The sequence below is a fragment of the Oreochromis niloticus genome, linkage group LG7 (genome assembly GCF_001858045.2).
Source record: "Oreochromis niloticus isolate F11D_XX linkage group LG7, O_niloticus_UMD_NMBU, whole genome shotgun sequence".
Classification (NCBI taxonomy): Eukaryota; Metazoa; Chordata; class Actinopteri; order Cichliformes; family Cichlidae; genus Oreochromis; species Oreochromis niloticus.
In genome coordinates this window covers 16695272-16718711 of record NC_031972.2, presented here as the reverse complement: position 1 = coordinate 16718711, position 23440 = coordinate 16695272, and the positions used below count along the sequence as shown (strand labels likewise).

The following is a 23440-nucleotide window of genomic DNA, read 5'->3' as shown; positions in this document are numbered from 1 at the left end:
ATCAGTTTAGTGGGAAGCAAAATGACTCAAGCCATAAGACACTACAAAACACTTTAGCATCTTATTCCAGGTAAAATATTTTAAATTTTTCAACAGTAGATCTGAGAGAAATAAAGCATATTGTTCTAACAGTTTGTAAGGTTAAATTATCTGCTTGAAATATCTTACATTCAGCTTCACAAGCAAATATCTTTTATTTGCACACACACAATGCTATGATAGACTGAGAGGCTGTCTGAAACTGAGAAAAATGGAGACAAACTCTTGGCCAGTCATGTAGTCAGAAGCCCCAAAATCACACACACTAACAGCATTAACAGGGAAGAGAGAAATCATAAAGGGGTAACAATAATCTGGAGGTTGTGTAATCCTCATTGTCCCATTTTCTTGTGGGAAACACAAATCTGTTTGTGTAAGAAAAATGTTGGTGAGAAAAATGGTAAATGGTAAATGGCCTGTATTTATACAGCGCTTTACTAGTCCCTAAGGACCCCAAAGCGCTTTACATATCCAGACATCCACCCATTCACACACACATTCACACACAGAAAAAGTTGTGCTTATAAAAGTGTTGTGAGACTAACAGTGATGTGAAGACCCTACAATAACACAAAGAAAACCCAACAATCAAATGACCCCTACTGAGGGTTGGGAAGCTCATCTTGTAACCGGAAGGTTGCCAGTTCGATCCCCAGCTCTGTCTGTCTTGGTAGTTGTGTCCTTGGGCAAGACACTTCACCTACCACCTACTGGTGTTGGCCAGAGGGGCCGATGGCGCGATATGGCAGCCTCGCTTCTGTCAGTCTGCCCCAGGGCAGCTGTGGCTACAACTCTAGCTTGCCTCCACCAGTGTGTGAATGTGAGAGTGAATGAATAGTGGAATTGTAAAAGCGCTTTGAGGGTCTCGAAAAGCGCTATATAAATGCAATCCATTATTATTATTATTTTAACAAGTACTTAGCCCCAGTAGGAAGGAAAAACTCCATTTTAACAGGAAGAAACCAGGCTCAGGGAAGGTCAACCATCTGCTGCAACGGGTTGGGGGTGAGGGGAAGAAGACGGGACAAAAGACATGCTGTGGAAGAGCGCCAGAGATTAATAGAAGAAAAAAAAATTCCTGTGGAAAAGCTAAAGCTGATAGTATCTTAGCATGATTCAGCGTAACAATACTAGCGTGCAGAGTTTTCAGTGACATGAATTCAGTTGAGGGCTGAACTGTTTCCACGCACCAGCTGGTCTGAACATCTGTACACAGGAGAGTCAGTGAGGCGAAGTTGTTTGTTGGATGCAACATTGCTTAAATACAAATTAGTCTGCCTACTGATTGCTTTTGGACAGAACCGATCTAGATAATAGAGTTACATTCGGTGGGCCCAGAGCTGGCCTGTTTTCAAGCTACCCAAAGTTTCTAACAGCACCCATGTCTGCATAGTATAAGTGCAGCTGGAAGGCAAATAGCAATTAGTTGCTGTGTAACATCCTCAATGACAAAACAAGTCTAAATATTTAAATAATATAAATAATGCGGAAATTTCCCAGAGGAAAGTCTGTTTACAAATGAGTCAAAATACTGAATTTTTATGGCTGCAGTTTGGAAATTCCCCAAGAGGTATCGCAGTGGAGAAAACAAGCGGTAGGAAGTATGTGGTGATTTCTCAACAGAGGTTTCCTCAAGATCAGTGGCGTGTCTAGAAAATTTTTGTTGGGGGGGCCAGGTAGGGGCACAGATTTGGAGAAGGGTGGCAGATGTAATTGGCAGATAATGTAAAAAAAAAAAAAAAAAATCTACCAACCGTTAACCATCATTCAATAACCCTGTAAACCTAATAACTGAATTTGCTTTTGACTCTTATTAGAATGAGGTTTTAACCACTACGGTGCAAAGTTTTTAGATACTGCGTTGATGAAGTACAAGAGATACAATCAGTGCTCTGTCAGTGTTTACTCAGCATTCAAGGACAGCAATATTTGCATAGTATTTTTACTGACATATAGTGCACATATGTTTTGGGCAAAAACATTTTTGAATATTAAAATACAAACATTTTTAACATACAATTGGCAAATTAGCCAATGCAAAACTTTACCTGTCTATTAAAAAAAGAAGATCTTCTCACAAACTGGTGTTTGATTTTGAAACAGGAAAAAAGTGGGGAAACAAATGAAAAGACTAACATTTGAATGAAACCTGAAAGCAAGTAAATACTTTCTATGCTGCCTTATGGTAAACTTTGGTAATACTGATGTATAAAGAACAACACTGGCTGATGATGAAATACAGTCAGCTGGCATGGTGACACTGCCAGTATTAACCTGCAGGGCTGGACTGGGACAAAAAATCGGGCATTTTGACTACAGACCGGCCCACCAGGTATTAAAGCCATAAAGCCTTTGAATGAAAACAGATGCTGTTGTGACAGTGATGTACAGTCTTGTTGGTTTACTGTATGTATGATTTCTATAAATTTTACGTCAGATAAAAACTTTGTTCGCAAGATTCAGATAATTGTTTAATAAAAGCGAGATATTTTAAATGAGAATAAGTAAGAAAAGTATTTCTTTGTGCCCCCCTTTCCCTGTTAATGCCCTACCTGCCCCCCTGGCATAACTTTGCTAGATCCGCCCCTGCACAGTTACCAGCTGTCAGCTACATAGAAAAGGATCCTGGTGTTATTTGTCTCTCAGAAACAGTTCATAACTTCCCTTCAACTCATTCATGTCACCTAAAAGGTAAACCTGTTTCTCCATCACCTGTTCAGCTCTGATGATTCAGTAAGGACATCTCCTGGTTTCATCTTCATGTTTCCCTCTCACCAGATATACAAACCGACATCATGACCAGCAGCTTTACAGCTGTGGCTCCAGCAAACATCAGCTGATACTAGAAATTAATATTAAATAAATTCTAACAACAGCTGATCAAGCTTAAACGTGCTGCTGTTGTTTAACGCGACATCCACTGGTTTCCTCTTTCTGGCGCAAAGTGGGCGATAAACAAACAAAAAAGAAAAGCCGATCAGCTGATTTTCATGATTAAAGTAGCAACAGGAGAGAGAGGGGAGAGAATGAGAGAAGAAGAGGCAGCTGCAGCGTAAAGACAGAATAACTCCAGCTTTGTGTCTTTTTTTCATTCTAGCTGAAGTCCGGGACAAACTGCGTCTCTTCTCAGCTCAATACAAAACCTGTAATATTTTCTCTGAATGAAGGACCATTCCATTTTTAAGGAGCCGTTGGCAACTCTACTAACTAACCTTATGAATAAAATAAAGTTCACCATCAGTAACATCACAGCACCCACCCAGCTGTATATAAACTCCATCATGCTAGCTAGCACGCAGTACGAGTTATTGTAACTGACTGTAAAAAGTCAGCACAACGAAAATAAACTCCACCTAAACTTGGTTTATATCTGACCCAGATAGACTGCAGGTCATAACTTCTTACCTGAAGTTCAGTTCACCTGACACTCGGACTGGCGGCTGCCTCGGGTCTCTCCTCCTGCCTACCCTTCCCTCATCCACCCGCTAGCCGCCGTGGAAGCTCTGCCATACTCGATGGCCAGTCCAGCTATGTTAAACTGTTAATCTTTCGCCGAAAAACTGTTTTCTGTGGTGCCGTCTTTCGTGCTTGGCTCTCCTAACCTTCGCTAACATGATGGTCATAGCGCAGAAGCCGATGCTGCATTCACTTACACTCGGATATCTGAGCTTCACTGTGAAAACATAATCGTACATTTGATATTTCATTGGATTTTATTGTTTTGGCTTCGGGGTGGCACCTGGGGTGGCCAGTCTGGTTGGGGGGGTGGCCTGTGCCCCCCCAGGCCACCCCGCTGGACACGCCACAGCTCAAGATCCAACATGAAATTACCAACAGTCTGAATGTGGTGATTACCAGGTATGGATAACGGAAGTTCAAAGTATTCCTGTTACCAGTAAATCCAAACATTTTCTAAGAAGTGGGAGAACTTCTTGGAAAAACTTTGCATATACAACACCAGACCAGAGCCTCGGGAGCTGCTTTTTCAGCACTGTTCCCTCTTGCCTGTGCTTATGTATGCGCAGCTGACAAATGGAATCTACCGGACAGTCTGTCAAGTTGATTTACAGCCTCTTTGTGTGTAGGGGTAGGATGGCTTCAATCACAGATAAGCCTCGAAGCTTTTGCAGCAGCAGTAATTCCCAACATTATTCCTGATGCTGTGGCAGAGTTTCTCCTTTGCACTGGCACAATAATCCTCCACCTCTGTGAAAACTGTGTTGTCCTTTCACATTTTTAACTTGTAAATCTACCGCATGGCCAATGCACAATCACTCAGTGACTTAGCATACATCGGACAATCTAATTCAAAAATGATGCATGAATGAGTCACTTTAAACTGACAGTAAAATGCTGTTCTTTCTTTTTAAATACAGTCAAATGCTGTGAATGCTGCAGCACTGCAAAGACTCATGGGAATGTAAATGTCTAAAAATGATTTGCTTACAGTGTTATCATTAAGATTTTGCAGGGCATGTGTGAAGTGGTTTAAAGTGCTTGTGTGGACAAGAGAAGAGTTAAGGTTTAATAAACAATGGACCTCCATGTTTCTAGTTATTAATGTTCTCCAGCGAGTTGTTTTAGAGCAGACAAATGTTGAGTCAGGGAACTGAGGCGATTCTTATTTCTGTCATATTTCGACACAGACAAACAACTGAATCCAGGGTAGATGTGTGAGGACGTCTGGTTATGTTTTGCCATAATAAATAGCTTTAGGAAACCTTGAATAATCGTATAAGGACAACCAAACAGCTGACAGTATTATAATAGTGTACAGCTGAAATGCAACAGTGGAGAAAATAATTATTTGAGCAGAATTTGTAAGTCTCTAATTTTGTGGTAGTTTCATTTCTGATGGAGAGAGACAGAATATCAACCAGAATCCAGAAATAAAAAACACAATACATAAAAGTTATAAATTGATTGATATGTCACATTGAGTGGCATATGTATCTGATCCCCAAGCAAAACATGACTTAGTATTTGGTGGAGGAACCCTTGAGAAACTTTATAAACGGTTTAGGTTTCTTTCCTGCCACTTGGCAACTCCCTCATGGCTCAGTCCATTGGCTCAGTGTGATGAAGTCGACCTTAGCAGAAAAACACGCCCAACGTTTTCACCTCTGTGCTTGACTCGCTCGAGTTGAGTTTGATTTTGGTTTCATCTGACCGCAGCACTTTTTCCCAAGCTTGTTGTTGTTGATGGTCTTACAGCCCATTCCAGTCTTGTGCAGATGTACAATCTTTGGTCTGACCCATGGTGGTGGGAATAAAAGAAACTGATTGTGTGGAAAGGTGAGCTTTTAATACAATGAGCTGATAGGTAGGTCTTTTATGTAATGTGTTGTTTTCTGGATTTTTGGCTGAGAGTCTGTCTTAATCTGACTTCCTGACTTCTTATGGAACCATCATGACTTCCTCTGAACTTTCATAAACTCCAGGGCCAGACATGACATTAAAACCTCACCTTATCTCCCTGAGAGTTAATCCACGGCTGCTTTTCCCTCATGTCAAGCAAACATCCGAGGCAGGATGTAAAAAGCACCTGCCAAGAAACCACTTAGTTGGAAGAGTTTATTGTTCTTCTCAGTGCAGGGGAAGTGTCCTTATTAGTGTGCCATGTTAGTCCAGACTGAAATATCTCCACAATGTTTTGTGTCTTTTTTATGGAAATGCAATGGGTGATGTTTTATTACGTTATACCCAGAAAAAATGAACCAACATTAAAGACATTAAATGGAAATGATTACAGCGTCTAAAACTATTTAGCTCCATGATTTACAAGGCTTTAAAATCTTAGAAGACCTTAAAACAGTGAGCGTGTCAATAGAAAGTATTTAGGAAGTAGGGCCACTGATCACCAGCAGTAGGCGGTAAAGAGCGAGGAAACCCCGGCTCGGAAACTCGCACTTGGCTCCGGGGGCGATAAAGGCGCAGTGCAGCTTGGCTGTGCTCACACACAGGATAGCTGGTTTTGCTTCTCTTTCACGCTGACCCAACACCTGGATCTTTTCCATACTCCTGATCCTGTGTTTACCTGCAAAATCTGGATCCCCTGCACTTTCCCACCAGTTGTATGAGTTGGTATGAAAAACTGCTGGAATGAGAGGTAAGTAGAGATCGAGCCCTTCACGTAGAGGTGCTGCTCGTTGATTTGACGTACATTTCAACTGCTGGACACGAAACTGACTGACTTTTAACCATGTGGTGAAGCCTCTGTCCTAGGATCAGCCTGTGCGCTTTTGTTGCTGCTGCGGGAACCTGCGTGTCGGGGTGATGAAGTTACCTCGAGCACAGGTAGGTGAAGAGGACTGGTGGGGTTTGATGCCAGAGACTTATAGCATTACCTGTTATTTGGAACATTTGCTGCTTTAGTAACTGCAAAGTCTGCAGCAAGAAACACACGCAGTGTGTGTTTTGACTAACACTGGTCGTTATCAGGGCTTTTTTCTGAGTGATGTGAGTGAAGCTGCCAGCAGCTACACATTTGTTTAACCCCGATAATAAAGACAGGCACTGGTACAGTAACATGACATCATCAGCTGGAAGACTAAGGAAAAGATTTTTCACGAGTAAGGAGGCCTGATGTTGGAACTCCCTTTAATTTAAATTCAAGTGCAGTCTGAGTATTTCTTAATGTATTTCTACATAAGGTAGGATTTCAACACTGAGCACGGGATTATCTGTAAAAGTGCTTGGATATACGTTTTGAAGACCCCTGAGGAGACCAGGCATTTCCTGCCTGGCCCATGTGGGCACTTTTTCCATCTCTCATGTCTTACACATGTAATGCATGCTCTTTTCCATCCTGTCCTCAGAGCAGCATGATCAGCTCTAACTCATTTCTCATGCCGACTCCACCTTTTGAGCACCGCCCTTTTCAGAATGACATTTTTTCAGGATGACATATTTACGCTCATTGTCTCCAACAGAAGACTCCCCAGAGATTTATGTCTACATTGAATTTAATAGTGCTTTGTGGAAGGTCTATGCAAGATGAAAGATGTGTGTGAGAGATTTGAGAGAGAGAGAGATTTGAACTTTTGACCTGTCAGGCAGTGAGTACACAGTTTACACAGCTGTCAGATGTAGTTACACATCTGTTAAGTGTGGAGGATCGAGGCCAGGAGGTGGCTTGGAGAGGCATGAATCAGCATGTGCGCGGGGAAGTGTTCCATGCCGCACTGTTTTTACTCAGAAGAGCTTGGATGTGTAGTTTATCTTGCAGTTCCAATAACATGCATATTTGAAACCGTGTACCAAGAACTGATCTAAAGAGTTAGGTAATTGTGGTTATCAGTGTATGGATCTTGGAGTGAAAGAATGCCTGGCCGGCCTTATCTGTCATCATAATGTAAATTAACAGGATTTACTCTCACCCAGAACTTGCATGCAGAAACTTGTGCGTCAGTAGTTTAGATGCCATCCCCCACCAACACCCACCTCCCCCACCAGCACCACCCACCTCCTCCTCACTCTGCTTCTCTGTGTGTGTCTGAGAACAAAGGTCTTTTCATGCAGATAGTTTTTCCCACACTGGTTTATAAAACTTGTAAAGAAGTGTGAGATTATCTTTTATTATCTGTTATCATAGGAATCCTTTCTAATGGAGCACATTATGCACTGTTTGGGTAGGTGGGAAGATCGTAACACTGCAGGAAAGCAGCTAATTGAGTTAATTTATAACATAAACGCTGGAAACAGGAGATAACCACTCGCCCAGCTGTGTCCAATATGAGAGGCTGTGTCCTCGCTTATCTGAAGTTCAATATCAACACACAATGGCCCAGTTGTTGAATTCACGTGAAAATGTGTAACTGCAGTAATCAGCTTCTGGGCAGTCAGAGGCGACTGTCACTGTGGCCTTTGCATAAACTCCATTAAAACAGCTGATGGTAATTTAAACTAACAAAATATAAAGTTTTAATTATTTGCATTAGAGATGCTTGTAGGGCAGATTTTGTTATCTTTTTCTTTGGACAACTTGTTTTCAGTATGTTTGCGTAATTGAAGCCACCTAACTATTGCTAAGACCAGGTTCTTGTAAGGGTAGGCTGCTATTACCTGCCAATATTAGCCATTTTCCAATCTGCTGGTATCTGCATTTATAATAGCTGATAAATGAAAGATTAAACTGTATGGTGCCAGTTTGGCTCACCTGGTTGAGCCAAAGCCGAACCTGGTTCAATTCCAATCTCGGGTCTTTTGCTAAGGGTCCCTGCTCTCTACCCTCACTGTCCTGTCTGAAAACCCTTCACTGCCCTAACAAAAAATAATGAAAATGCCTTGCAAAAGTTAGAAAGTTAGAAAAAAAGAAGAGATGGAAGAAATGCAGTTTGGCCATGCTATGAGTGTTCAGAGTTTCCACCAGAGGGCATTTTGTATCACATAAGTTTGAAATGCGACAATCCACTGAGCCAAGCAGACATAGACGTAGAAAAAATGTGTAAATAAACACCAGACATACTAATATCTGATTTTTGAATCAGCAAATATAAAATTGGCCATCCTGCCCACAGACATCTGTACAGTTGGACTTCTTTTTGAAACCAAAGGAAAAGCCGCTGCTGGCTGTTAAAAACGATGCAGGTTTAACAAACTTGTACACGGGCTTCACATTTAACACCCTCCATCCATCTCATATATACAGTCTATGAGCTGTATGATTGGTTGATTAAGAATTGATTTCTGATTGCAAGAGGACAAACAAAAAGTACTTTAAATGTTAAAAGTAATGTTAAATCAGTGTATGAGTGTATAAAAAGCAGCTGGTTGTGGTGGCTCTGGCCAAACTGAGTGTCAGCTGTGAAACAGAAAGCTCTGAAACTGAGTTCTTCCCAGGAAATTCACACAAGGGGTCACTAGAGGCTGTAATCCAGACTATGTGTAGAAAATAGTTTACCATCAAATTGCACGTGCCAGCTCCATTTTTACTACAAAGGAGTTTAATAAGAACAGCTAAGCATCCATGGTATAACCAACTGTCCATGTACACATCTGCCAGAGAAGAACAGAACAATAACAACTCAGCTGTCTATTAACCAGAGTACGAATGAGCATATTTCCCAAAGGTCAAACATGCATGTTAAAGAAGTACAAGAATCACTTTGAGAGCACAAACCTCCACCAGGGCAGCTGACTCTCTATTTACTTTTAATTTCATTCATTCTGATTTCTTTGTTCTTTTTTAACATATGTTTGTGGTGGAGTAAAAATCAGATAAGTGTACCATGACAGATGTTCACTTTCTTTATGTCGGAGTAGGTAATGGATAATAGATAGTGATTTGTAAATAACTGGACATGAGAAACTTGTATATATCTGAGTAAAAAGACAGCTCATTCTCTTTCTCTTGAACTTTCTTTAAATATCTAAATGTAAAAGTGAGATCTGAAGTCAAATGTGACAAAATATTTGGATACAAATGGTAATAATCCTCATATACATCATTCCCAACGTGTTGCCTATATGTTGTCAATATAAGCAATGGCAGTAAGAAATTGTTAACATGAGCACGCTCTACACCTCTACAAAGTTTTATCAGAACTCATTTAAGACTTCTTTTATCCAAAACTCAAAACGCTACCAAAAGCACAACCTCTCAGTGGAGGTAACACATGTAACGCTTTACGTTGTCGAGTAAAATGTGCAATAGTACTCCAACAATAAACTTGGTACCCAATTATGTGGGTCTTCTCCAGAATGCTTTCCTGTGCAACGATTAGTGCTGTATAGAGCAAATTTCCAAGACTGTCACATTTATGTTGATATGACACCTGGTGCCTTTTTTCTCACATTGCGTCAGTGATTCATACAAAATTCCTGTAAAGAACAAAAGTTGTGCTGGGAACAAGAACTTAAACATGTTCACCTTGCCTAATCCGCAGAGGTATTTTTTAATAAAAGCATGTTTCCAGTAGTCCAGTCTGAGATTTCATCTGTCTCTGATTTCATGTTTGGCTCAAAGGCTTTCTTTTCTTTTTTTTGCATGGGCATTTTCAAATAGAGGTCTGAACTTGCTCGAAGGCAGATGGTTTTGTATGGAATGCCACTTAGTGTGCAGGAAGTGCAGGAAGTGCCGGTGCCGATTCAATATTTGACCTCTCTTTCAGTTTATTTCCATGCCACCGCTTCATATATAATATGCCTACCTGATGTTCAAGTATTTCCAAATGATCTTCACATGAGTTTTCTCTTCTCTTTGTTTTCCACAGTCAATCCATGCTGTTCCTTCCCCTGTCAGCACTGGGGTGTGTGCGTGCGGTACAGTCAGGACAAGTATGAGTGTGACTGCACTCGTACCGGCTACTACGGAGAAAACTGCACAGTCCGTGAGTCCGTTTTCCTCTATGAGAGTGGTGCTCATATCCTCTTTTATTGCTGTACCTTTTATGAATTTCAACTATTTAACTTAACATAAAACCAAAGGGTTTGGAAACCAAATTGTTTAAACAAAAAAAAGACCATTTCATAGCCCCAGGCTGTCAGCGTTAAAACATCTGTCTAGACAACTATTTGGGAAAATTGAAGGAACGTGGGGAAGTGCCAAGAAGAGAGCAGCTGGATCAGAGCTGTTTTGGCTTGTCTCATCTGACGCTACGCCTACCTTTGCTGGTCTGTTTCTCATTAACAAAGAACCCTCACACGCTGTAGTTCCCAATCATTTGCGATGTATTTGGCAGACATTCGCGCACTGAGCGTAATAACAATTAATCACTGCTTTGATTGTACATGGAAAGAAAAAGAAAAAGACAATAGGAGCAGGATTAGGAAAGAAAAGGAAGGAAAAGAGTATTGGACAGGAAAAGGAGTTAGATGTAGACTAATGTTTTCACTTGTTGTGTAACGCAGAATAGACACACATATTGTTCAAGTAGCTCCAAAGAAAATATTATGACACCTTTATGGAGCTACCAGCCAAGTGAAAGGAACAGTTTCACATTTTGGGGGAATTACACTCTTTCTTTTTTCAGGGTTTTTTGTAACAAGTAGGAATATATAGGAATATGATACACCAATACTTATTTGTCCTGTTAATAACACACTTTTGATAAAATCAGAAGCCTGTGGTATGACACAAAAACTTGTATTGTCCTGCTTTCTCCAGCTCGTGTTAAACCTTTTTCACAATGTGTTCAGTTTGTTATCATTTAAAGGTAAATGAACTGTACTATACCACACATTCACACTCCGATGGATGCATCGGAAGACAACTCGGGGTTAGTATCTCTTCCCAACAACATTTGGCATGCAGACTGGAGCAGCCAGAGATTGAACCTTCAACCTTCAGATTAGCCATTTGTATGTGAAGTCCCATTCTGAAGCCTTGAGATGAGCGTTTTTACTGATCATATGTCATATAATTCTTCTTAGACGTGGTTTAACCTGATAGAGTAGCAAAAATGAGCCAAACCCCGGTAATTTGTGCTGCTTCTGTATTGTAATGCTACCTCAACCCTACTTTGGTGTATGGTACGGATTTGATTACATCTACAAATCTGTAGTGGATGTAATCAAAATCCAAAGTCATTAACCCCAGATTTTGGTGGAGGGGCCCTAAAACCACATAATAAGAACCTTATGTTGATGTTTTGGTTTAAACATAAGCACATTTTTAAGGTGTTACAGCAAAACCAGCTGACGCAGTAAACTTGGAGTTTTTGGGGCCCCGAGGGAGGCCGATAATCGGACAGAACTGCCATTATATTTCACTTCATTCAGTAATCCACCGACTCCAGAGGTGTGGGTGGCAACTCAGAAGTCTTGATCCTGGTTTTAAAAGCAAGACCATGCCTGCCAAGTGTTCTGCTCCATAATGACATAACGACTTTGTTATTTAGAGTAGATTTCCAAATCCCCAGTTGCCGTGACTTCCAGTAATAACAAGACCGTGTCTCGTGATGTTCTGCCATTCCAGCCGAGTTTTGGACCCGAGTGCGTCAGTTTTTCAGGCCCAACCCAGATGTGGTGCACTACATTCTCACCCACTTCCACTGGCTCTGGGACATCATCAACCACACTTTCCTGCGGGACGTCCTCATGCGGCTGGTGTTAACAGGTCCAGAGTCAGCAAACTCATTGTAGAGAAACTCATTCTGGATGTTTTTTTACACGTTCTGTGTATCTGATAAGTTGTTGTTTTTTTTGTACCAACAGTGAGGTCAAGCTTAATTCCCAGCCCTCCAACCTTCAACTCCAAGTATGACTACCTCAGTTGGGAATCCTACTATAATCTGAGCTACTACACTCGACTTCTGCCCCCGGTGCCCAAGGACTGCCCCGCACCTTTGGGGGTGAAAGGTTAGCTTCCAAAGAGCCACATTTTGTAATTAGGGAAGTGTGATAGAAAGTGAATACCAAACCGACACCCAGCAAGCGGACTGAAACATGACTCAACATGAATCAAATTTTGCTAGTCATGGTTTAGAATCCCTTGGTATTTTTGTTATACTGCCCCCAAGAGGCCAGTGTCTGCTATTGCTCATTTAAATGTGTTTTGTCAAACGGTGGTTGATGATTCTGTTGATTAACAATATAAATTTAAACAGCTGACAACAAACACTGGGATCAAATGTAAGCGCACATAGTTCCAAATTTAAATCCACATTTTTATGCAAAGAGTGTAGTTTAAGGATTGCTTTTATCCATATCTTGACCTTGGACTGCGCAGAAGTGCAGTGTAACATGTCAGCTGTGTCAGAGCTTCAGTAGTATGGCTTGAGGTCGGGTGTATCTGTGTTTTTCCCCCCCCGGTATGGTGCGTGATGCTGTGGTGTTTCTCTTCAGGCAAGGCTGGGCTACCTGACCCTGAGGTGTTGGTTGAGAGGCTTCTGAAGAGAAGGACGTTCCGACCCGATCCCCAGCGCACCAGCCTCATGTTCGCCTTCTTCGCGCAGCACTTCACCCACCAGTTCTTTAAGACCTTCAATCGCATGGGCCTCGGCTTCACTAAGGCTCTCGGCCACGGGGTGAGTCCATCTTGAGCTTTGGTGTGCAGCACATTAGCTTTATTAAATAATTAGTGTTTTATACATAGCATAAGAGCAGAGGGAAACTTCTAATCTTGATTGTGTCTTTTTGTTAAATTTCAGCAGTATAATTTACATTATGAAGCTGGCGGTTGGTGGAAGTTGGAGGGTAACTCCAGATGAAGTAGCGGCGGCTTTTTACAATTACACCTCTGATGCTTTTTTTTGTTCTCTCCTGCGACTCAAACAGGTGGACGCAGGACACATTTATGGAGACAGCCTGGATCGTCAGCTAAACCTCAGGCTTCTCAAAGATGGAAAGCTGAAATATCAGGTAAAGTCATATGCAGACTTATATCTGACTGCTTTATTAGGGACGCCTGTTCAACTGCCCCTTGAGTCATCTAATCAGCCAATCACATAGCTGCAATTCACTGCTTGCAGACATCCAACATCGTGATAATCCACTTCAACCTGCTTTCATTTCGGCCCGTTGTGTGGCAGGGCTCATCTGCAGATATCAGAGAAGTGGTGTAACTTGCATCCAATCAGTGGTGCTGCTCAATAAAAACCCTCAGAGCTCAGTTGCACTGTACTGATTGTACTGATTACACACACCACGGTTAGCTGAAGCTCTCTCCTTGTTCCCCTCATTTAAGATAAATATGTTTTTAAGTGGAATTTGTGTGCATCTCCTTTTTTTGTCACGGCTGTTCAACCCGGTTTGTAACAGCATGTTTAACTGCTGAAGTTCAAAGAGAGCATCAGAGTGGGGGCAAAAGGTGGTGCAAGTCATTTTAAACGTGCCTGTGGTTGTTTGTTTCAGATGCCTGCAGTTCATGTGGGCTCACCAACATTGAGTAATAGAAGAGTGCTCAATTTCACCTGCAGTATGCAGATGTTGTCTAACACAAAGACTTTGTGAAAACATGGACAGATCCTGGCTTGTATCGACTGCTGCTGCTGGTGTGAGGGATATTTTTCTTGGCAAACTTTGGGCCACTTAGAACCAACTGAGCATAATTTCAGAGTATTGTTACTGTGTATGTTCATCCCTTTATCACCACAGTGTACCCATCTTCTGTTGGTTTTATTGGTCCAGTCTGGTACTAGCAAGGTGTAGCTAATGAAGCAGCCAGCGAGTGTACGCGTCGATTTAGAAGCGCAACTGTCAGTTCTGCAGTTCTTTTTAAAATGAAATACTTCATCTGTATTAACATTTTGAATTACAGATAACAATGACGTGTATAATTATTCTTTCTTTTTCTGTCCGGTCAGTTAATTAATGGAGAGATGTACCCTCCCAGTGTCGCTGATGCATCTGTTAGAATGAGCTACCCTCCTGGAGTCCCCGCTGAGGCTCAGATGGCTATCGGTCAGGAAGTCTATGGACTTCTCCCGGGTTTGGGAATGTACGCCACGCTGTGGCTGAGGGAGCACAACCGAGTCTGTGATATATTGAAAGCGGAGCATCCCACCTGGGACGATGAGCAGCTTTTCCAGACCACACGGCTCATTATTATCGGTGAGTTAGACACAGCTCAAGAGGAACAGTGAGCCTGGCATTGCTCCTTTGTTCTGAGCAGCAACCAAAGACAAAGTGTTTAGTGCAAGTGGCTAGGACATGTGACAGTTCACTGCTTTTTCTAATAACAAGTTAACTATTTTAAATAAAATTGAGCAAAACATGTTGGATTTTATACTAAATTTGGTTTAAAAATGACTTTTTTTTTCTTTTTTGAAAGATTGAGCCAGACTTTTGTTCCTTACCAGCATCTCCGTGGTGTAGTGGTTAATATGTTTGCCTTACACAGGAAAGAGCCTCGGTTTGATGTCGGGAACAGACTCAAACCCAGCCTCAAGGGGGTCATAAGATGGTGTACTCCTAGTACTGGTCTCAAGTCAAGATAAATATGAAGGTTGCATCAGGAAAAACATCTGGCATAAAATCTGTGCCTAATGAAAAAACATGTGCTGTGGTGATCATTTGGGAAATAACAAGAAGTCTTTTGCCTTAAGCAACCACTGAATTCCCCACAGGTGTAGCCAGAGCCTGTTCTTTACACTAAACTATTGCATTTAATTATGTATTGTTTTTTTGTCCACCTATTGCTAAACTTTTTTGTTTAACTTGAGCCACTGTCTGCTTGGTGCATTTTGCTTTAATCCCTTTGCATCTCAAAGGCGAAACCATACGAATCGTGATAGAAGATTACGTGCAGCACCTCAGCGGATACCTGCTTCAACTCAAGTTCGATCCCACCCTGCTGTTCGGCTCTCACTTCCAGTACGGCAACCGTATCGCTCTGGAGTTCAGCCAGCTCTACCACTGGCACCCTTTGATGCCCGACAGCTTCTTAATAAACGGGGACGAGCTGTCATACGAACAGTTTCTCTTCAACACGTCTGTTCTGACGCACTACGGCGTGGAGGCCCTCGTGGATTCCTTCTCCAGGCAAATTGCTGGGCAGGTAGCAAACGGCACATGTTGTGTACTTGTAACACACAGTTATGGTGCATTTTTACAAGGTAGAGTCGTTTGGACGTCTGATTTTTATAACTCGCTTTGCAACCATCAGCAACTGAAGTGTTGCCAGATTCAGTTATCCATATTTAGGGATTTCTGGCAGTCAAACAAAGTTTTTCTGTTTTGCTTTATCATACCCTGTGAGTGATGTAATGTGATTGCACGCTGACAGCTTGTTTTTGTACTGATAAGCTGAGACTTGTGCAGACTTCTGCAGTAAGCCATGTGTTTCAGTCACTTTGTACCTAACTTCTCACAGAATGTCTTTTGACTGAGGTCACTCCATATTGGTTACTTACTTCTCCCACCGTTGACCCACAGATTGGTGGTGGGCACAACATCAATGCGATGGTCACCAAAGTAGCCGTTGGGACCATCAAGGAGTCCCGTGAACTCCGCCTCCAGTCTTTCAACCAGTACAGGAAGCGCTTTAACCTCAAGCCGTACACGTCATTCAGGGAATTCACCGGTAAGGCAAATGATTCTGTGTCTAGCTCACATGGCACAAATTGTACAACTCTATGCAAACATATTTTTGAAGCACTGGTTTTGCCAACGTTATTTTCTTCCCTCTGCTGTCCTCTGAAGGGTATTGAGGGAATGCATTTGCATCAGAATCTCTAGTTACATGTGACAAACTCCACTGAGTGTCCATCTTAAGCAGTCATGTGCCGATTTACATCATGCAGCTCCCTGACAAAGTGAAATTTTCAAAAAGCTTTCAACTCCACCAGTGAGTCTGTGATGAAGATGGAGAAAGACTGCGCTAGTTCACACAGCCTGAAAATGCACGAAAGAGGTGTTTTAACCCATAGTCAGTGAATTCAGTAGCTGCTGATTGGACCCCTTGAAGCAGCAGCAGTAGGCCTACAAAATAAAATCAAAGCCAGGGGAGGGCTTCATCACCTGGTCATGAAATTTCACAGCAGTGTGTCTCACTCTATTGGAGTAGCTCTGTAGAAAACCTCCCTGTCAAAACTAATGTGCTGAACTGATCTGCCAGCCTTACAGCAGTATGGTTTAAAACCTGCAAATACTATCTGTAAAAATCTGTACTGTAATAATGTTGATGACCTGCTTTATAAACTTCCTATTTGACATATTTGGTCACTTTTTGCAGATAATGAGGAGATAGTGCGAGACCTCGAAGAGCTCTACGGTGACATTGACGCTCTGGAATTTTACCCCGGCTTGTTGTTGGAGAAAACACGAGCGGGGGCCATATTTGGAGAAAGCATGGTGGAGATGGGTGCCCCCTTCTCCCTTAAAGGCCTCCTGGGAAACCCTATATGCTCTCCGGAATACTGGAAGCCCAGCACCTTTGGAGGAAAGGTGGGCTTTGAAATAGTAAACTCTGCCACACTCAAGAAGCTGGTGTGTCAGAACACCAGGACGTGTCCTTACGTGTCATTTAGAGTACCAGCAGAAGAGAAGCAAGAACACGGGCAGGAAGGTGACAGAGCGCAGACTGATGAGCTATAACCTTTGCAGACATCAGAGGGTTATTTTGTTTTTGTAAGATCATTATATGAAGGTAAAAGAGGCGGCTGCTAAATAAAACAGTTTTAAAAAAGCAAATTAGTGTTACAGATGTTTGCTTGGAAAACATCAGTAATGCTTGCTTGAACAGCACTGGAGAGTCACACAGGAATCAAGAGCTCAGAATGAAATCAAATATGCCTTTTCCTTTATTTTGCTCACTGTGTCATACACTTGAACACAAATACATGAGGAATAAACATGTTTTTTTGTAAATAAAACTTGTGTCAGAAGATTGAAATGATCACAATACCTGTTCGCACTGTCCATCAGTAAACGTTTGTACCGTCTACAGAATTATTTTGAAAGATCTCATTGCAGCTCAGCATAAAGACTGAAATAAAACTGCCCATTCATTCAAACTGACTCAGGCTTCAACATTATTTACGACCCAATGATCATTGTCTCTCATGACTGTTTGTCGCCCACCCACATTACTCACCCATTGCATCTCATAAAACCAGTGTATTCTTTGGCTTAAAGTTGAACACTGATGATAGCAGATGAGAGAGACCTGCCCAGTGCTATGTAACTGTGCAAGTTTTCTTTCTTTTTTTCTTTCTTTCAAGTCTTTCTTTCTTTTCTTTTTTTTAATAACCAGGGTGCACAGTGTGGTTTAAAATACACATATAATTAAATTGCCCTTGCTTCATAGTTTAAAACGTGTTCTTGCTATATGCACTTCTGCATACATACATATGGGATTATATATGTCAGACTGTATCCGTATAAAACACAGATACAGTCTGTATGTACCTGCTATTAGTCTTTTCAGATGATTTGCATTGTGTAATCGTTTGTATAAACATGGGAATGCAAACCCGTATCCTTTCACTGATTTCAGACAGCTTTTGCGAAAAATGTTTAAAAGGAAGAAGGAATGATAAAGTCATAATGCTTAGCTTGGCACTACGTACTACGGAAGCGTAGAGCTGCCACCCAGGCAAAAGAAAAATAGAAGTGTATCACGTTATAACGTGAAACGTTTATTGTTCTAACAAGATACTTTTCATGTTTGTACAATATACTATCATGTTTGTACAATATACTTTTGACGTTTGAACAATATAATATCACGTTATTACAATATGCATAAAAATAATAATAAAGATTACAACAACAATACTGTGAATGCTTTTACAAGCATTCACACTAATTATCACGTTCGTACAATATTGTACGAACGTGATAATTATGTATATTGTAATAACGTGATATTATGTTGTTCAAACGTGAAAAGTATTTTGTACAAACATGAAAAGTATCTTGTTAGAACAATAAACTTTTCACGTTATAACGTGATATACTTCTATTTTTCTTTTGCCTGGGTGGCAGCTCTACGCTTCCGTACTACGCCTCCGTATGGCACTGACTGTAGAATCAGCACCAGAAGCAGCACTCTTTTTCGTACTCATATTGCCCTCTAGTGGTGAAATAGGGAGTTGCATAGTTTATCTTCCAGCAACTTCCCATATTCCCGCACCTCATGTGTTGTCTTTAGGCGCCCTCGGTAAAGTCCCAACTCACAATAAATTCCAAACTAAATATTACAATGTCACCACAATGGGTTAACATATTAGTTTGGATGGAAACAGTATCATAATTAACAATTTAGAAAGCAGTTCGGATCTTCTACTGCTTGATTACGTTATTTTTTAACCTTATAAGTAAATTAAATACTCACGTGCTGCAATTGTTTGCAAAGCTATAGAAAATAAAATTGTTTCGTTACAGTTATTGGAGAGGAGAGTTTCAGCGTGTCCACATAACAGACAAGATGCAGTTTAAACTGGCTGCAGCTTCGACTTCATTCCGATTCTCTTTACCCTCATTTCATTATTACGACACGTCAGAGAACCGTGAAGGCATCACGATTGTTTGGAAGAGCGGCTTGAGGCGGCTGAACTAGTGGATTAAGCTCGGGCAGACAACGATCCGGTTATTAAATTGAGGTAAGAAGCCGGGTGGTTATAAGCAACGGATGGATTGTGTCGTTTTAATGCAATATATTTTGTAGTAGTCGGCTTCATTTTTACGCAGTCTCGGGTAATGGCTGCCGCGAAGTCCCAGGAAGTCAGCATAGGAGAAGTAGCTAACCCACGTAGCTAATGCTAACCACCTTACTTTCTACAAACACCCGAACCACCAGCTGTTCGGCCCGCGTCCTTCTTACATAAACAAGCTAATTGGATTGTCGCCATTTTCTTTTCAGTACGGCACATATACTTGAGGAAATAACAGCAATAGTGAATGTAAATGGTTGAGCTATCTGTCTTAACATCGGCGGAGGCTCTCAGATCAGCCCTCGTTAGGTGTTGTCTTCGCTTTCAGCTGCTGTGCTGGGACAATAATAAAGCGCCCGACGCAAACAAAAGAGCAGCACAGTACCGATTAATGCCTCATATTATGTATGCTGTCATAAGTAAGAGGGCAGTGTGAGGAGTGTCTCTCTCCCCGTCTGTCCATCTGTACACACCGGCTCTCTTACATACGGATCGGTGCATCACAAAAGGCCTCTTAGCTTAAGTTTAATAAACTGGCACACTTACTCTAAGCTATGTACAGTGTGTGGCCTATTTTATGTACATATGCCTTTCCTAGCTGTGTTTATCTGTCTGGATTATACTGCACTATACTGGACTATTAAGCAATGAATGCGTTTTTTATCCGATTTATCCAGATTTTTATCAGTGAGGTTAGAAGTCTTTAATATCTCGGAGTCGTTTTACTGTGTGCTTATTATTCATTATTAAACTAGTTCATACTGCTTCCCACAGGTGAGCCGTCATCATGACTACTCTGGATGACAAGATCCTGGGAGAGAAGCTGCAGTATTACTACAGCAGCAGTGAGGATGAAGGCAGTGACAATGATGATGAGGATGGGGAAAACAAGACCATCAGGGATGCTGAAGTCACCGAGCCCGAGATAGACTACAGCACAGATGGAAGTGCTGTGAACACAGGTTGTACAAACAGATATAGTGCATTCACAGAAAAACAAAGAAAACATTGCTCCCTTGTCACAAGGCAGCAGCTCAAAATGACATCTAAATAAATTATATGGTTATTTTTGACAAATAAAAATGTCAGAAACTTTTTTTAAAAATCCTTGGAGCTTCCCTCATTTTTAAGCCATCCTTGTGTTTGACTTTAATCGATCTTTCAGCTGTGTCATAAGAATAGAGAGTGTGTTATGGTAACAGTGGCTGTTCTGTGTCAGGGCCCAAGGGTGTGATCAATGACTGGAGGAAGTACAAGCAGCTTGAGGTGGAGCAGAAACAAGAGCAGAAGAAGGAGATGGAAAGACTGATCAAGAAGCTGTCGATGACATGCCGCTCTAACCTCGACCAGGAAAAAGACCAAGAGAAACAGAAGGCACTTCAGGAAAAAATCCAAGGCAAAGTAAGTAAATCGAACTAACAGAAGACACACGAAAGACCTCTGAAAACCCTCGTTTAGCTCAGACTTATTGTTGCTGATCAGTGGCATCCCTCCTGGGGTGAATGTAGGCAAAGAGCTGATTATCAAGGACAGCGTGAACATGATAAAAAAAAAAGAAAAAAAACCAAACTTGTTTACAACCTATATTTTCTAGGATCTGCACCAGTGATTGTATTTGTGGATGGAACAAACAATGTACAGTATATACTCGATAGGCTCAAGATGCTTTTCCTTTTTTTCTTTAATGAATAAAACTCAGTCTAGTTTATTCCAGTTTCCAGTTTTTGTCCCAAGTCCACTTTCTCCAGGCTGTAGATTCATATTCAAAGAGTAGAAAGAAGTGTGAATTGTGTTGCACACACTTCTCTGATTTTGTGTGTTCATTCCTGTCCACTTCGCAGATGACCATGCAGGAGTACAACATGCTTCAGGAAGAAGAGGATGATGAAGAATTCCTCCAGCATTACCGCATGCAGCGCATCGAAGAGATGCGGCGCCAGCTGTGCCGCGGCAAGCGTTTTGAGCAGGTCTACGAGCTAAACAGTGGGGAGGAGTTCTTGGAGGCTTTAGACAAAGAGGACAAAAGCACCCTGGTCATGATCCACATCTATGAGCCGGACGTCCCGGGCTGCGAGGCCATGAGCGGCAGCCTGATGTGTCTCGCTCAGGAATACCCGCTGGTCAAGTTCTGCAGCGTGCGCAGCTCAGCCATCAGCACCAGCGCACTGTTCAGAGACAGCGCTCTGCCTGCTCTGCTCGTTTACAAAGCCGGGGACCTGATCGGCAACTTTGTGCGGCTCACAGATCAGCTCGGGGAAGACTTCTTTGCCGTAGACCTGGAGGCGCTGCTGCAGGAGTACGGCTTGCTGCCCGAAAAGCCTCCCGTTGTCCCAAAGACGGTTCGCAACGGAGCCATCATACAGAGCACTGTGAGCGATGAGGACTCTGACCTTGATATAGACTAGAGCCATAGCTTCTAACATGTATAATATGCTTGGGGAAACTGTACACATATGTAGCCCCTCTGTAGCAACAGAGCGAGCCTTGACTGACACCTCACCACTCACGCAGCTACACACAACCAGCATTAAAGCAGAACCAAAAGTGAGTGCAGACACCACAACTTAGTGCATTTCATCCTATCATTCCATAGTAAATATGAGTTATTTGATGAGTGTAAATATCATTATCAGAGGCTGTCATAATACTGTAGATGTTTTATGTTTTGTTTGAGCTGACAACTTTACCTATTTATTGTGTTAAACCACATTGCCGTGTATTCATGTGCTTCACTGTGTAGAATAGAAAGCCTTTGGGCCAAACTAACTATTAGTTAATTTTCTAACTTTTATATGTGCTCCACCATATCAAATAGTCAGGACAGTAAAGTGTAAAGTGTTTGGACTTGGTATTTTGTTGTCTTTTTATTTGCTGGAATCTGTGTAAAGTTTAAACTGCATCATCAACATTATTCAGTTTGATTCAGGTGTATTTTTGTCGTGCCAAAATCTGCCTTTATATTGTAAGTTAAAGACCCTGCAATGTTAGAAAGAGAAGCCCCAACAAGCAGTTATGAGCGAACACTTGGTGACAGTGGGAAGGAAAAACTCCCTTTCAGCAGTAAGAAACCTGCAGGCTCAGGTTGAATCAGGCTCAGGAAGGGGCAGCCATCTGCTGCAAGTGGGTGGGGGTGAGGGGAGGAAGATGGGATGAAAGAAACACTGTGGAAGAGGGCCAGAGGTTAGTAAAAACTAAGGATTAAATGCACAGCGGCGTATAAACACAGAGTAAAATGAGGTGAGTAAAGAAGAAACACTCATTGCATCATGGGAGGTCTTTAAGATAAGATGGGGCCTGATTATTCAGGACGTTTTATGTGAGGAGTTTAAATTCGATGTGCTACCTCTTCTTTCTTACATAAAAAGAAGGGGTGGTGCTAAAAGTGTCCTGAATTAAATTAATTCTAAAAGTCCTCTATCAAGCTTGTGATGGCGCTTAACTTGCAAAGAGGTAAACAAACTATTTTCTTTTTTTAAAACAGGTAATCAGGTGATTGGTAATTATCATTCCAATGTGCTGGTAAGCACTAAAATTAAAGATATTTACATATTGCTTAAAAGAAAAGTGCCAGGAGGCGTTTCAAGATGACTGCCGAGTGGTTAAACTGGCTTCGGGAATGAGTTTGGCTGCATTAACATTTTATTTTTAAAGAATCCAAAAGATCAGGAACTGGTGAACAACGTAAAGCGTTGGGGTAGAAGTGTTTAAGGTGAAAACACCTGAATGATAACTAGTGTTGTTGAAACTGGAGGGCCACGAGTGCCAAAATGAATTAAATAAGTAATTAAATAATAAATTACACATTTCAGTAATTAACTATTTCAAATTGAAAATAATCTTACATCTTTTCAAATAAATTCATTGATATTTCAATAATTATTTCTATTTCATTCCTTAATTCTTTCCAATTTAAAAAAAAACTTTCATTTTATTGCAGGTAAAGTGGCTTCAGCTGTACTCAGGCAAACACAAAAATTAGCACAGTTAGCTTTATTATTCAGTAAAGTTGACAGCTTTTCCATTTAGTGTTACAAAAACCAGCTTTCTGAGTTCATCTTAGTTATAAACATTTATTGTATTTCATAATACAATAAATGGCTAAAAAGTAAGGCAACTCCCTGGGCTTAACCTGCTCAGTCTGCTTTCTCCACACCCAAATTAACTTTTCGCTCCAGTGAATCCTCCCCAGAGGTGATTTGTACACAGGATTGACGGGTCAACTCTTCAAATCTTGTCGGCTCAATAATTCCTCTGAACAGGAAGAGCGGTGGCATCGACACTCGCTGTTCAACCATATTAAATTGCACAATACAGCCTGCAGCGGCCATGAGGTGCTGACTCAACTTTTCTGACATGGACAGCAG

The 23440-nt window shown here is 41.4% G+C and overlaps 1 protein-coding gene across 1 annotated transcript; it reads left to right on the top strand.

The window, feature by feature from the left end:
• Window positions 1–5934: 5934 nt before the first annotated feature.
• On the top strand, window positions 5935–21987 carry LOC100704809 (prostaglandin G/H synthase 1). Its single transcript, XM_003451465.5, is given in 13 exon segments — window positions 5935–6148; window positions 6253–6336; window positions 10254–10370; window positions 11957–12097; window positions 12196–12339; window positions 12826–13007; window positions 13258–13341; window positions 14286–14532; window positions 15192–15478; window positions 15856–16003; window positions 16655–17035; window positions 20296–20395; window positions 20848–21987. Coding segments are annotated over 13 exon segments (2556 nt in total). The 5' UTR covers window positions 5935–6141; the 3' UTR covers window positions 21482–21987.
• Window positions 21988–23440: the final 1453 nt, after the last annotated feature.